At 43.6% G+C, this 15,300-nt stretch overlaps 1 protein-coding gene across 2 annotated transcripts in view; it reads right to left on the bottom strand.

The window, feature by feature from the left end:
* Ankrd42 (ankyrin repeat domain 42) overlaps nt 1–15,300 on the bottom strand; it is a 51,802-nt gene that overhangs the window by 11,472 nt on the left and 25,030 nt on the right. For both annotated transcript variants that reach the window (XM_032893217.1, XM_032893216.1), the window contains exons 8-9: nt 14,417–14,522; nt 151–323 (exon numbers count right to left, since the gene is read on the bottom strand). In XM_032893217.1, the coding sequence (XP_032749108.1) occupies nt 151–323; nt 14,417–14,522 (279 nt within the window). The remainder of the gene's footprint in view (nt 1–150; nt 324–14,416; nt 14,523–15,300) is intronic.

The following is a 15,300-nucleotide window of genomic DNA, read 5'->3' as shown; positions in this document are numbered from 1 at the left end:
CTCCCATCACATGTCAGGAGCACTGGGATTATAGAAGCATGCCGCCTTGCCACCGTTACACCAGTTCTAGGAAGTACAGCCAGTGATTTACCCCAGTCCTGTGACTTATAGTTTTGAGTGGCTGACACATGATAGAGGTAGCATACTTACTTCTGGCGTTTGCTTTGTCTGATTCACTCAGACATAAGTCATCCTTGGCATCGGTGCTTCCTTCAACACCATGCCTTATGAAAAAACTTATATGATTTTTATCACCTTCAATGTCATCTATCTCATATTTCTGTAGCCCCTCTAAGAGTTTCACTGCTGCCAAATGGGCAAATCTGTAAAAAAAAGAATTAATAATTAACCAGATCCAAAACATCCATACATCTCAACTGCAGTTCACACTTAACTTGGACAATTTTACATACATGCACTTCTATCAACCCACCACCAAGCAAGGAAGTGAGTCAGCACCTGAAGATCACTGAGATCTGACCTGCGCCCAGCCATGGGAACCTTGGCTATTGAATACTATATAGAGTACTCCTGCTGAGAAGCAACCCCACAAGTGCTGCTGCTAAAAGTCAAATGGGAGAGGAGATCCCAGATGAAAAGAACACTTAGTGTGCCTCTAAACAAAACTACTCTATGGGCTGCAGAGCCCAGAAATCCTACTTGATTCCCTACTTTATTTCCTTTTGCTAGTCCAAGACAGATGACAGAATTCTGGAGTTAAAGTTTTTACCATAACCACTTACTAACTTACTCTTCATCCTTCAACCTAAAGCACTTAGCACATTTGAAATTTAAAGGAATAATGACATTTCCTTCTGTTTTCTATTCTCTTTGCTTTTTTTACATTTCATTAAACCACTAATAATACATTCTTAATTTTAGAAATTTTGTTATAAATAAGTGAAACAAGCATTATTTTCCCATAATGTTAACTGAATACGTGACACTTTCTTCTAGGACATGGAGAATATTAAGTTCTATTTTCCACACTGTTATTGTTTAAATATGTAATGTTGCATACACTCATGGTTTGAATGCCCAGTCAGGTCTCCTGCTTGTGGCAGTGCTATGAGGGAGGCCTTTAGGAGATGAAGCCTGGCTGACAGAATAAGGCTTTGAAGAGTATACCCACCCCTGGGAGGCCAGAGCTGTCTGCTTCCAGGTTTCCTGCATGTGAACAACCACCGCCACATCCTCTCCCCAGTGAGCCTTGGCTGCTGTGCCCTCCTAACTGTGCTGAGCTGAAACACTCTGAAACCATGGGCCTAAATAAGCTTCTCTCCAATCAGGTTGTTGATTAGGTAATTTGGTTACAGAAGTGCAAAAGAAACCAATACACTCATAGCTTTATAACTATACATTTACATGTGTACATTCTTATTTTTCTTCAGGCACAGCAAGTAAATTATTAAAGAGCTATCAATACAGCAGGGTTTACAGCTCAGTTGTACAGTACTTGCCTAGTATGTATAAGTACCCAGGTTTGATTCCCAGCATCACAAGAACAAACACAAAATTTAGTAATAAAGTTATATAGCGTTGTCAGGCTAACAAGGGAAGACAGCAAGGGGCTATGGTAGACTGGAGACAGCCAGAACATTCCTGTATCTTCACAAGACTGAAAAAAGAACTTTGAGGAGTAGCTACAAACATGTGCAATGGATGGATAGTGACCAGCTCAAATCCAGACATATTGTACCTTAAATTCTGGAAGAAGCAAAGAACTGCAGTGCTACTAGTACTACACTACCTCTAGGCAGCACAGCTTGGGACAAGAAAGAAAATTCCCCTTGGGGCTTTAAGAAAAAAAGAAGAGAACCCGGGAAAGATCCATGGGTGCACAATCTAGCACTGTGCAAAATTAGTTTGAGGCAGCAGATTTGGATCTATACATAGACAGGCACAGGAAAGGGTCCCAGCACCTGCTCGTTTGCTCAGTGTGCTATGCTGTACAACCATCTTAAGAGAGATGCCACCATGGAACCTCAGGCTTGAAGAAACCAGGGGCTCTGTACCTTCATATCTTCAAGTGCTAGTGGCCTCTCTTTCACAAGCTCCACAAGTGCTTGCTGCAAGAGTCAATGTGGGCCTAAGAAACTGGCTGTGATTTGAACATAGATTTACTGCTACAGATCTCCAAAGCTGGGAAATGCATACAGAGGGGAACAAGGAAACTTCTGTTTGGCAATGGTAGCCTGACCTCTGAGAAATGGCTATAAGCAGGAGCTGGAATAGACTAGTGTTGCTAGAGCACAGAGTTAGAGTCCTCGGTGCCCATGCATCATGCCCCTTGCAGACTGTGTGGGTTTGACCACCTTCTTCACTCTCACCCCCTGGAGACAAATAGTGGAAGTATGCCATAGTTTTGATGTTCCCACGCCCAAGCACACATGGGAGGTGCACTGCGTCAGTACATGGGGGCACTGCTCCTATACTTGCTGCAGTCTAGGTTCACGTACAGAGATGAAAGGCATGAACTGAGCCACTGGTGGTCACTGTCCTAGCTCTTGCCTGGCTCAGTAAAGCTTAGAAGGGCCCAGCCTCCACACTGTTCTTTCAGGTAGAACCTGTTTGGAACAGAGAGGAAAACAACTTGCTGCCCACTACCCCAACTCCAGCACATGTCAAAAGACGCAGCTTGGAGGGGAAAACATCGAATCTCCCATCTGCTTTTGGGAAAGGACTAATGATGGCTGTTGGGGTTTGTTTTGTTTTTGTTTTTCTCTTTGTTCTGAGACAGGGTGTTGCTGTGCAGCCCTGGCTGGCCTGGAATTCTACAGGGATCTGCCCACCCACCTTCAGAATGTTGGCATACGCTACTATCCCTGTCTTGTTTTGGTTTTTTTGTTTTGTTTTTGTTTTTGTTTTTGTTTTTGTTTTTTTCGGAGCTGGGGACTGAACCCAGGGCCTTGCACTTGCTAGGCAAGCGCTCTACCACTGAGCTAAATCCCCAACCCCCGTCTTGTTTTTTAATTACTTTTTTTCCTTCGAACTTTATTTTTCCTATTAGTTCTACATACCTTCCCTCTCTTACCAATCTTCCTGCTAGTTTCCCCTTATTCCCATTCCACATTTTATTAATAATTTATCTAAAATAATTTTTAATATCCTAATTTGCCTTGTAAGTTACCTTAGTTATCTGTAGGGAGCGGCGCAGCAGCTGTATGATAATGAGGTGAATCTGCCGCCCTCCTAACAACAGTACTGAGCATGCGTGGGGTTTTGCACCTGGCGTCAGTCTGGCTGGGGCGTTACTATGTTAATGGAGGTTCATGCAGGTTCATGCCGCGCCAATCTCTGGAGGACAAGTAGCTGGGATGGCAGTGGGGTGACTCGTGCCCGACCAATCCCTGAAAGGATATTAGCATGCTGTAGTGTATAAAAGGAGAGCGGCTTTGCCGCTCGGGGCGGTAATACTGAGGGCGGTAATACTGAGCGCGGTAATACTGAGAGCGGTAATACTGAGAGCTGTAACACTTGGAGCTGTAACACTTAGGGCTGGCTGCCGCCGCCTCCCTGTATCAACAAAGAAGGTGTCCTGCAGTAAAGGCTGTTGAGAAGAATCCAACCGTGTTGCGTCTTCCTTGCCGGACGAGGTGGGCGCGACAAAGTGGTGGCCCGTACGGGGACGAGGACATCCTCGTGGATCTCAGAACTCTTCAACCTTCAGGACGAGCGACGTCGGAAAAGTTCCCGGTAAGGGACGATAAAGTTCTCTGGAGGTGAGCAGAGACGATGGGAGCCTTGGGTTAGAGGCTGAAAGGTCTGCGGTCTGCAGCAATGTTTCAAGTTGATCCTTTGTGGGCAGGATTTATAATTTTGTTTCTTTTCGTCTTTGTGTTGTGGGTTTGCTTTCTTTTGAATTGCCACCGACCCGGACGGGAGTGCACTTGCTCGGAGTAGCCAACAGGTGCCAGGCTACGGAGTTGGGTATAAACAAACAGGCCAGCTTGCTAAAACCTCTTGTAAATAAGTTCATTGAGTATGGGAAGCTCACATTCCAGCCCACTCCTGACAGCTCTCCAGGAGCTCCTTAATCGGCGTAAGCTCAAAGTTGAAAGGAAAATCTTGTCAAGTTTTCTTGATGAATGCGATCGTTGTGCTCCGTGGTTTATAGTATCAGGATCTCTTACCTTGCGAGCATGGGACAAATTGGGAAGGGATCTAGATAAAGAAGCCACAGAGGGCAAGCTTAGACCCGGATCAAAGCCTCTTTGGCGAATGGTCCGTGCTTGTTTAGAGGATAAGCGATGTGAGGAAGTCATTAGAACAGGTCAGAGAATCCTTGCAGAGCATCAAGAAAGTATGTCAGAGGGAGAAAAGGTCCAAAAGAAAGAAAGGAAAAGAAAAGGAGACAAAAGGAACAGAGAGAAGGCAGAGATAAAAAAAGAAGATAATCAGGACCAGGAAATAGATAAGATATATCCCTCCTTAAAAGCCTTGACTTTAGAAATGTCAGATGAGTCAGAGCTTAGTGAGGATGATGAGGCTGATCTTGAGGAAGAGGCTGCTCAGTATGAGGGGGAGAGATGTGATCCGGACTGGCCACACGTTAACGCCACGTGGCAAGGAGGCGGACAATTAGTCAAAAAAACAGTTATACCAACCGCACCTCCGTATAACCCTCAACATAAAAGTATGGCGAGGCCTGCAAAAGGTACTTCCTTTTGCCCAGAGGTATGGAGAGAAATGGGATTAGGTTTCCCGGTATTTTTGGACGCCAATGGGCAACGATATCATGAACCTGTTGACTTTAAGACTATAAAGGAATTGGCAGAATCGGTTAGAACTTATGGGGTCAGTGCAGCTTTTGTTGTGGCTCAAGTTGAGGCTCTTGCTAGGTATTGCCTCACCCCTGGGGATTGGGGGAGTCTGGCTAAGGCCTGCCTCTCCTCAGGTCAATACTTGGATTGGAAATCTTATCTTTTTGAACATGCTAATGCTCAGGCCGCCATTAATCTGGCCTCAGGAGCAGACCCTCAGAGACATTGGGATGCTGACATGCTATTGGGTCTAGGGAGATTCGCTCTGGACCAGACCGGTTATCCAGAGCAAGTTTATAGCCAAATTAATGGAATAGCCATCAAGGCATGGAAAGCACTGCCTAATAGGGGCGCAGTCTCCGGGAACCTTACCAAGGTTCTGCAAGGGCCCACAGAGCCGTTTTCAGACTTTGTGGCCCGCATGGTAGAGGCTGCTACCAAGATCTTCAGAGACCCTGATACAGCCATGCCTCGCATTAAGCAGCTGGTATATGAGCAATGTACAAAAGAATGTAGGAATGCCATAACACCATACAAACATAAAGGTTTAGAAGTTTGGATGAAAGTCTGCAGGGAACTGGGAGGACCATTGACCAATGCTGGGATTGCAGCAACCGGTGGGCAAATTGGGAAAAACGCTACCCCGGATACCTGTTTCCAATGTGGCCGTAAAGGGCATTATCGAAAACAGTGCTCTGAAAGGAGTAGGGGAAAGTTAGCAATAGACCCAAGCAGCCTGGACTATGTCCACGGTGTAAGAAGGGAAACCACTGGGCAAGTGAGTGTCGATCGGTGAAAGACCTGGATGGCCGACCCCTAGTGACAGGATATGGTGGTGCACAGCCAAAAAACGGACAGCGGGGCCCACGTCCCCAGGGCCCTCAAATATATGGGGCTCTGCAGGGCGACAGACAGGGACAGGACGATCAGAGGCCTTGGCCTTTCCTTCGCCACCCGAAGGACCGAGGAGAGCCGTTAAAGGCTCCGCAGGACTGGACCTCCACTCCACCACCAGACTCGTACTGACTCCCCAAATGGGAGTGCAGCTTGTAGATACGGATTTTAGAGGACCCCTCCCTAAAGATACAGTTGGGCTATTGTTGGGATGCTCTTCCTCTGCCCTGGAAGGTTTGCAGATTGTACCCGGAGTAATTGATCCTGATTATCTAGGTACAGTAAAAGTGCTGGTAGCCTCCCCCCAGGGAGTCACTGCCATCTCCCATGAAGACAGAATCGCTCAAATGCTGTTACTGCCCAGCTTACATAAGAGCTTTCCTGCTGAAAATAGTAGAGGGATAGGGGCTTGGGATCTACAGGTTCCCGATTTGCCTTTATCTCATTGGAACTGGGTGATCGTCCAATGTTAACATTGACTGTGGAGGGACGTTCATTCCTTGGTCTATTGGATACTGGAGCAGATCGTAGTATCATCTCTGCTCATGACTGGCCACCCAGATGGCCTACACAAACATCATCTCAGGCCCTGCGTGGTCTAGGGTACGAAATGGCTCCTTTAATGAGCTCCAAAGAATTGACATGGAGAGACACAGAAGGAAGATCAGGAAAGATTACTCCCTATGTTATAGACATACCAGTAACGCTGTGGGGTAGAGATGTTTTGGTAGAGCTGAACATGATACTGACAAATGATTATTCCCCACAAGTCCAAGATATGATGGAAAAAATGGGCTACGTGCCTAGAAAGGGTCTGGGAAAGAACTTACAAGGACGAGTTGACCCAGTATGGTCAAAACAGAAACATGACAGAACGGGTCTGGGTTTTTCCTAGGGGCCATTGAGGGGGGAATACCCATTACATGGAAAACAGAGGAGCCTTTATGGGTTCCTCAATGGCCTCTATCCTCTGAAAAATTAATTGCTGCTGTCGAATTAGTATCCGAACAATTACAATTAGGACATATTCAACCATCCAGATCACCCTGGAATACGCCCATATTTGTTATTAAGAAAAAGTCAGGAAAATGGCGGTTATTACATGATCTAAGAGCTATAAATTCTCAAATGCAAATAATGGGTCCCGTACAGAAAGGTATACCATTACTCTCCAGCATTCCTGCTGAATGGCCTATTATTATTATTGATATAAAAGATTGCTTTTTCTCTATCCCTCTTGCTCCGCAAGATAGCGTGCGATTTGCATTCACTTTGCCATCTATAAATAATGAGGAACCTGATAAGCGCTATCAGTGGGTGGTCTTGCCTCAAGGCATGGCAAATAGTCCTACTATGTGTCAACTTTATGTAGGACAGGCCCTACAGCCTGTACGTGACCAATTCCCAAAGTTAAGGATGATTCATTTCATGGATGATATCTTGCTTTCTGCTAGGGATCATGGCACCCTAGAAGTAGCTTATCGAAAGTGGTTAAAAAGCGCTTTGAAAGCAATCAATTGTTCATAGCACCTGAAAAAGTTCAAATGGGCCAAATGGGAGAATATTTAGGAACAAAAATCACTCCTCATAATATTTCTCCTCAAAAAATCGAATTACGAAAAGACCATTTAAAAACATTAAATGACTTTCAAAAATTACTAGGAAGCATAAATTGGATTCGACCCTATATTAAAATGCCCAATGTAGATTTACAACCACTTTATGAGATCCTGAAAGGGGATTCTCAGCTTACTTCACCTCGTGTTTTAACCAAGGAAGCACGATTGTCCTTGAGGAAAGTAGAAGAAAGACTAGAAAAGGCAATGCTAAGAAGGTACAAGGAAGAGGAAGATCTGCTTTTGTGTATACTGAGAACTTTTCGTCAACCTACAGGAGTATTATGGCAACAAGGTCCACTTCTTTGGATATATCCCCATATTTCTCCTAATAAAACTCTTGAATATTACCCTTCTGCTGTTGCACAGCTTGCTGTGTTAGGCGTTAAATCTTGCATTCAGCATTTTGGATTTTCACCAAAGAAAATTATTATACCATATACAACTGCTCAGATAGAAACATTGTGTGCATTAATAGATGATTGGGCCATATTGCGCTGTAGTTTTGATGGAGAGTTTGACAATCATTATCCTAAGGATCCGTTGCTACAATTTTTTACTGAACATCCAGTGATCTTTCCTAAGATCACTGCCTCAGAGCCTTTGTCTGGAGCGTTAGATATTTATACAGATGGCTCCAAAACAGGTGTAGGTGCCTATATGGTTGATTCTCAAGAACCAGTATTAATTCAATATGGTCCAGGTACCCCCCAAATTACAGAATGTAAAATTGTATTGGAAGTTTTCAAAAGATTTCATGATTCTTTTAATTTAATTTCTGACTCTGCTTATGTAGTTAATGCGGTGCGCTCACTTGAAATTGCAGGGCCAATTCGGTCGACTAGTACTGTATGTCAAATTCTTTTAGAATTACAAAATTTGATTTGGGCCAGAAAAAATAAATTTTTCATACAACATATTCGAGCTCATACTAATTTGCCTGGTCCGATGACCAGTAATAACGCCCTGGTGGATGCTAGTACTCGTAGAGAGTTTATTTTTCATGCTGCTCCGGTTGATCTTGCTAGAGAATTTCATCAAAAGTTTCATGTACCTGCCTTTACTCTTCAACAAAAATTTAAAATCTCTAGAGCTGCAGCTCGTGATGTGGTGTTACGTTGCCAAAATTGTATTCAATTTCACCACCCTCCTCATGTGGGGATTAACCCTCGTGGTCTGATCCCATTAAAACTTTGGCAGATGGATGTCACACACATATCTCAATTTGGAAATTTAAAATATGCTCATGTTTCTGTTGATACATGTTCTGGTATTATACATGCTACTCTGATGACTGGTGAAAAGGCTCGTAATGCCATTAGCCATTGCTTAGAAGCATGGGCAGCCTGGGGAAAGCCTGATAGTCTCAAGACAGACAACGGGCCTGCCTACACTGCAAAGTCCTTTCAGGCATTTTGTCAGACAATGCAGGTCAAACATACTACAGGATTGCCATACAATCCCCAAGGTCAAGGAATTGTGGAAAGGGTACATCGTACCTTAAAAGAGCTTATAAAAAAACAAAAAGAGGGAATTGCCAGCAGCCGAACACCAAAAGAACAACTTTTTTTAGCTCTTTTTACTCTAAATTTCTTAATTTTGGATGCGCATGGCCGCTCTGCTGCAGATTGCCATGCTGCTACTACACCTGTAACTAATGCAGAAGTAAAGTGGAAGGATGTCTTAACCGATAAATGGTGTGGCCCAGATCCCGTGATCTCGAGATCTAGGGGAGCTGTTTGTGTTTTTCCGCAGAATCAAGAAAATCCAATTTGGGTGCCTGAGCGCTTGACTCGAAAATTGCTTTCTGCTCTTCCTGAAGATGAGACTACGAACCCTACTATTACTACTGGGAATGGTAATACAGGTTAATTCAATCACCTTGTGGGCTATTGCCAGATCCTGGCCAGTACCCATGCCAGTTCATAGCAATTCTACTGTTTTGCCAACCTTTTTCTCTACCTCCTGTTTGCGTGATGTTCCCTGTATAGTGCCAACTGGAGAAATGCCCCAACGGTATGCCGCCACTAACGTTTCTCTGTTGCATACCTTATGTTTTACCATTAAAGACTCTTCCCTACCCTGTATTTGGTTACGTAGAGCCACATTAGCTAATTGGTTGAATCCTATAAGTGACAGCGCAAATGAACACGGGATCATCCTGGCTGCTTTGAGTCAAATCGCCCAGGGAGTCTCTTCACCCAGCGAGGACATGTCAGTCGATAATTCTGCTGATCTGAACATTACAACACTAATTGTGATGCATAATTGTAGTGTTCCATCACGCCCAGGGCAAGGTAACTATGCACAGAATAGCTCTACCCATCGTAGAGTCTTACCTGCTTGCCCCCGCATCAAGGGTTTCCACCTAATTTTACCCCATGTCAGAGTCCATTCCATAGAACAAAACAATTCCTACGGGTTTGAATTTTCCCTCCTCTTGGCCATGTACAGTATGATTGGGGGAAAATAAGACTGGCAAGCATAATCTCTGGCCTTGGTTTCAATGGGTGCTGTCCAATGAGCAAGGGGCATATACATCCCTGACCCCCTTTGCTAGGTTGATGGGTGAGAACTTCACGCTGTATAATGTTTCGGCTACCAGAAAAAATGATACCAGGTTGACCAATGTTCAATATAATAACCTCTTGGAACATAATACTGCCACTAGTACTTCAGTATGTGTTAGATCACCTTTTTTCTTTCTGATAAGCACTAATGTCAGTAATGGTGTTTTAAATTGTAATAGCTCTGATGTAGTCTGCTATTTAGCTGAATGCTGGGATGGCACCAATGACACCACAGTGATGGTTAAGATTCCCTCCTTTGTGCCAATCCCAGTGGAGGCAAACCCAGATAGCTTTCCTATTCTTAATTTGCTGAGAACTAAAAGAGATTTTGGAATTACGGCAGCCATAATTTCAGCCATCGTGCTATCTGCTGCCGCAGCTACTACAGCTGCAATCGCTATGACCAATCAAATACAGACGGCTGAGACTGTCAATCAGATTGTAGAAAGAACTGCAATGGCGCTAGAGATACAAGAAGAATTTAATACTCATTTGGCATCTGGCCTTCTATTAGCCAATCAAAGGATAGATTTAGTTCAAGAACAAATTGAAGCACTGTATCATATGACACAGCTGTCTTGCGTTTCCTCCCTAAGAGGTTTATGCATTACTCCTTTGCAAGCTAACTTTTCTCAGCATTCTCAACAGAGCAAAGAAATCTCGAACTATCTGAAAGGAAACTGGTCCATGAAAGCAGAGCAACTATCAAGACAATTGCTGATGCAGATTGCTGTCCTCAACAGCACTAGGCTGGACCCCATCACAATTGAAGACTTTACCTCATGGGTTACCAATGCTTTCTCCTTTTTTAAGGAGTGGGCGGGCATGTTTGCCTGGGGAGCTATTGTCCTCCTGGGATGTGGAGTATGTCTCTGGCTTATTGGCCGTTTAAAAAGGGAACATGCCAGACACAAAGCGGTTGTTTACCAGGCTATGACCGCCATTGACAATGGTGCTTCTCCCAATATATGGCTGGCCTCTTTGAAAGATTAAGAGTTAGCCTAGATCATTTTTTGTCACAGTCATGTGGGGTCATTGTATCCAGGGACGGGCAACTTTCCTCGAGCTCGGACCAACCTAAGACACGGGGCCGGTGGCGATAGGGTGACCCAACGACGGTAAGGCCGAGTCATCGTTAGGAACGACCTAAGACAGGAGCAATGACAAGATTGACGTGACACCCAGATCTAGACCAGTCATTTTATTAAACAAAAAAAGGGGAGATGTAGGGGCGCAGCAACTGTATGATAATGAGGTGAATCTGCCGCCCTCCCAACAACAGTACTGAGCATGCGTGGGGTTTTGCACCTGGCGTCAGTCTGGCTGGGGCGTTACTATGTTAATGGAGGTTCATGCAGGTTCATGCCGCGCCAATCTCTGGAGGACAAGTAGCTGGGATGGCAGTGGGGTGACTCGTGCCCAACCAATCCCTGAAAGGATATTAGCATGCTGTAGTGTATAAAAAGGAGGCGGCTTTGCCGCTTCGGGGATAATACTGAGGGCGGTAATACTGAGAGAGAGCTGTAACACTTGGAGCTGTAACACTTGGAGCTGTAACACTTAGGGCTGGCTGCCGCCGCCTCCCTGTATCAACAAAGAAGGTGTCCTGCAGTAAAGGCTGTTGAGAAGAATCCAACCGTGTTGCGTCTTCCTTGCCGGACGAGGTGGGCGCGACAGTTATCCTTTTTTATTCTACTTGGAGATGTAGTTCCTATTTCCATTTTTACTATATTTAAGTATTAGGTTAGATATATGGTGCCATATGCCTATAATCTCAGCACTTAAAACTGAGGTGGCACAAGGATCATTGCTTTGAGCTACCAGAGGCCAGTTGGGCTCTGTGGTAGTTTAAAGCCAGTCTGGACTAAGTCCTGTCCAAACAAACAAATGAAGTTGAGCTTTGACAAAGTCACAAAGGCAGTGACGAAAGTATTTTCAACAAATAGAACTATAATTGATATCGATTTGTAAAAGAATGAACTTAGACGCAAATGCATAGTACTGGAGATATATATAGATATAGATAGATAGATAGATAGATAGATAGATAGATAGATAGATAGATAGATAGATAGATAGATAGATAGATATTGGAACCATAGACCTCACAGCATATAACTTCTACAAGAAAACATATAATACAAAGTCACAAAGATTTTTGAAGATCTAACACCAAATACATACTCCAAAAAAGGAAAACTTCACTGAAATTGACTCAGTTCCAAATGTATGAAAAGATCCCACAACTGAGAGAAAAATATTCTTTGCAAAGGATATTTTCTGAGAAAGAACGAGTATCTAGAATATATAAAGAACCGTTTAAAACCAACAACAAGGAAACAACCCAATGAGGTATAGTGGCATAAACCTCTAATCCCAGCACCAGGGAGACCGAACTGGAAGTTGAAGGGCAGCTGAGCTACACGGAGGTTAAGTAGTTGTTGGACCAACCAAACACCAGGTCAAGCCTCACCTGCCACTATAGCCCATACTCATAGTATAAACTCAAGCAGCTCTGAGTAACAAAAATAAAATGTTATGTTGCAAATCCTCTAGCAAGTGTCAATATAAATGCTGCTCCTAAAAATAAAAAAATGGTTTTCTTGGCAACAGTTGAAGTCCTATTCATCTGCATTCTCTTTTTCATCGTTTACTCTCATCTGTGCTGTTTTCAATGCCACACTGCTGACAAGCAGGAAGAGCTGGCAGTTTTCCTCACTCATACACAACATGTGAGGTGGGTGAGGCGAGGCAATGGTTTTATTACTGAGCTTTGTTTGTACATTTGTTCTCCTTTGAACTAAAGTTTCTAGGGCTTCCTGACTACAGATACTGTGCTTCCCACCTTTGCTATCTGACTTGTGGCCAGTGCATGGTCTATGGGAACTGGTCAGACACTGAAGAAACAACAGCCAAATGAACACAGAGATGGCCTGCATGAGCTCACAGCGTTCTGTATAGAGGTTACATTTAGCTCCCGTGAATCCCTACCTATGATCCAAAGCACTGCTTCTCTAGTCTCACTGTTGTTATTCCTTCCTACCAGTGTTTCTCAGCAAGGCATCAAGGATATCTGGGTGAACAAGCATTGTGCACACTAGTTAGATCACTGCGGTGTGCCGAGGACTCCTGGACCTGACCTTAGCTGAGGAATGCCAAATGGCTGAGAAACACCTAAAGAAATGTTCAATATCTTTAGTCATAAGGGAAATGCAAATCAAAACAACCCTGAGATTTCACCTCACACCAGTGAGAATGGCTAAGATCAAAAACTCAGGGGACAGCAGATGCTGGCGAGGATGTGGAGAAAGAGGAACACTCCTCCATTGCTGGTGGGGTTGCAGACTGGTACAACCATTCTGGAAATCAGTCTGGAGGTTTCTCAGAAAATTGGACATTGCACTACCTGAGGACCCAGCTATACCTCTCTTGGGCATATACCCAAAAGATGCCCCAACATGTAACAAAGACACGTGCTCCACTATGTTCATAGCAGCCTTATTTATAATAGCCAGAAGCTGGAAACAACCCAGATGCCCTTCAACAGAGGAGTGGATACAGAAAATGTGGTACATCTATACAATGGAATATTACTCAGTTATCAAAAACAATGACTTTATGAAATTCATAGGCAAATGGATGGAACTGGAAAATATCCTGAGTGAGGTAACCCAATCACAGAAAAACACACATGGTATGCACTCATTGATAAGTGGATATTAGCCCAAATGCTTGAATTACCCTAGATGCACAGAACACATGAAACTCAAGAAGGATGATCAAAATGCGAATGCTTCACTCCCTCTTTAAAAGGGGAACAAGAATACCCTTGGCAGGGAATAGGGAGGCAAAGTTTAAAACAGAGGCAGAAGGAACACCCATTCAGAGATTGCCCCACATGTGGCCCATACATATACAGCCACCCAATTAGACAAAATGGATGAAGCAACCAAGTGCAGTCCGACAGGAACCGGATGTAGATCTCTCCTGAGAGACACAGCCAGAACACAGCAAATACATAGGCAAATGCCAGCAGCAAACCACTGAACTGAGAATAGGAACCCCGATGAAGGAATCAGAGAAAGGACTGAAAGAGCTTGAAGGGGCTCGAGACCCCATATGAACAACAATGCCAACTAACCAGAGCTTCCAGGGACTAAGCAACTACCCAAAGACTATACATGGACTGACCCTGCTACCTCATAGGTAGCAATGAATAGCCTGATAAGAGCACCAGTGGAAGGGGAAGCCCTTGGTCCTACCAAGACTGAACCCCCAGTGAAAGTGATTGTTGGAGTGAGGGTGGTAATGGGGGGAGGATGGGGAGGGGAAGCCCATGGAGAGGGGTTAGGGGGATGTTGGCCCGGAAACCAGGAAAGGGAATAACAATCGAAATGTAAATAAGAAATTCTCAAGTTAATAAAAAAAAAAAGGAAAAAAAAAAAAACAAAACTGTGATTCCATCATTGAGTCCCCTGTATTAAATACTCAGAAATGTCTAAGTATGAGAAACTAAATGTACAGCTCTAAAAGCAGAAGGAAGACAATAGAATCAAGAAGACAGAATTTATACCTCTTAGCCACATCGCTGGGTCTCTCTCCCGCTTTGTTGGTAATATTGCTGTCAGCTCCCATTTCAACTAACCACTGCAAACAATCGATGTGGCCCTGTCCAGCAACTTTTTAAAAAAAAAAAAAAAAAAAAAAAAAACAAAGAAACACATAACTCATACAGAGAGAATTGTTACTCAAAACGGTTTTCTGACATTTTGGCCTTGTAGTAACAAACAAAAATAAGCTGTGCTAAGATTCTCTTTTTCACTTGCACATTTATTTGACATTTAACCAAATATCTACTGCACTCAAATAATTTTGGATACAAATGTAAAAAATTGGAGTTTAAAGTTCAAACAAGCAAGTGAGAGAAACTAGAAAACAGCTTCTTAACCCTTGTTCAAGGGCACAACTCTTATGCAGTCTGTGTCTCCAATATGAGCACTCCAATCACAAGGACCTTAGACACATGAATAATCTTGCTCGATGCTCTTCTGTGTATGAAAGTAACACACAAAAGAAATCTTCTCTCTAACACTTTTCATCTACTTACTTACTTCATGTGGGTACCTCACAGTGTAAACCTGAGGTCAGAGGACAACTTTCCAAGGATCAGACTCATGGCATCAGGTCTGGCAGCAAGCACTTTACACACTGAACTCTATCACTGCCCACCCACCCCAATCTTGCTCTGGCATTGATAGATAGATATAGATAGGGTTTCACTACTCATTGCATATAGTGAGATATGCATTGATAACTAAGTTACTGTCTCTATAAACATATCATCACTTTGATCCTTAGTGACTCATTCGATTCCTCAATTCCTATTCCCTTTCTTCATCTTTTCCTATCCAGAACAAACTGCCAAAAATATACTACAGAATTCCCCAATGTAAATAT

The sequence above is a fragment of the Rattus rattus genome, chromosome 2 (genome assembly GCF_011064425.1).
Source record: "Rattus rattus isolate New Zealand chromosome 2, Rrattus_CSIRO_v1, whole genome shotgun sequence".
In the NCBI taxonomy this organism is placed as follows: Eukaryota; Metazoa; Chordata; class Mammalia; order Rodentia; family Muridae; genus Rattus; species Rattus rattus.
This window is presented reverse-complemented; position numbering and strand designations above follow the sequence as displayed.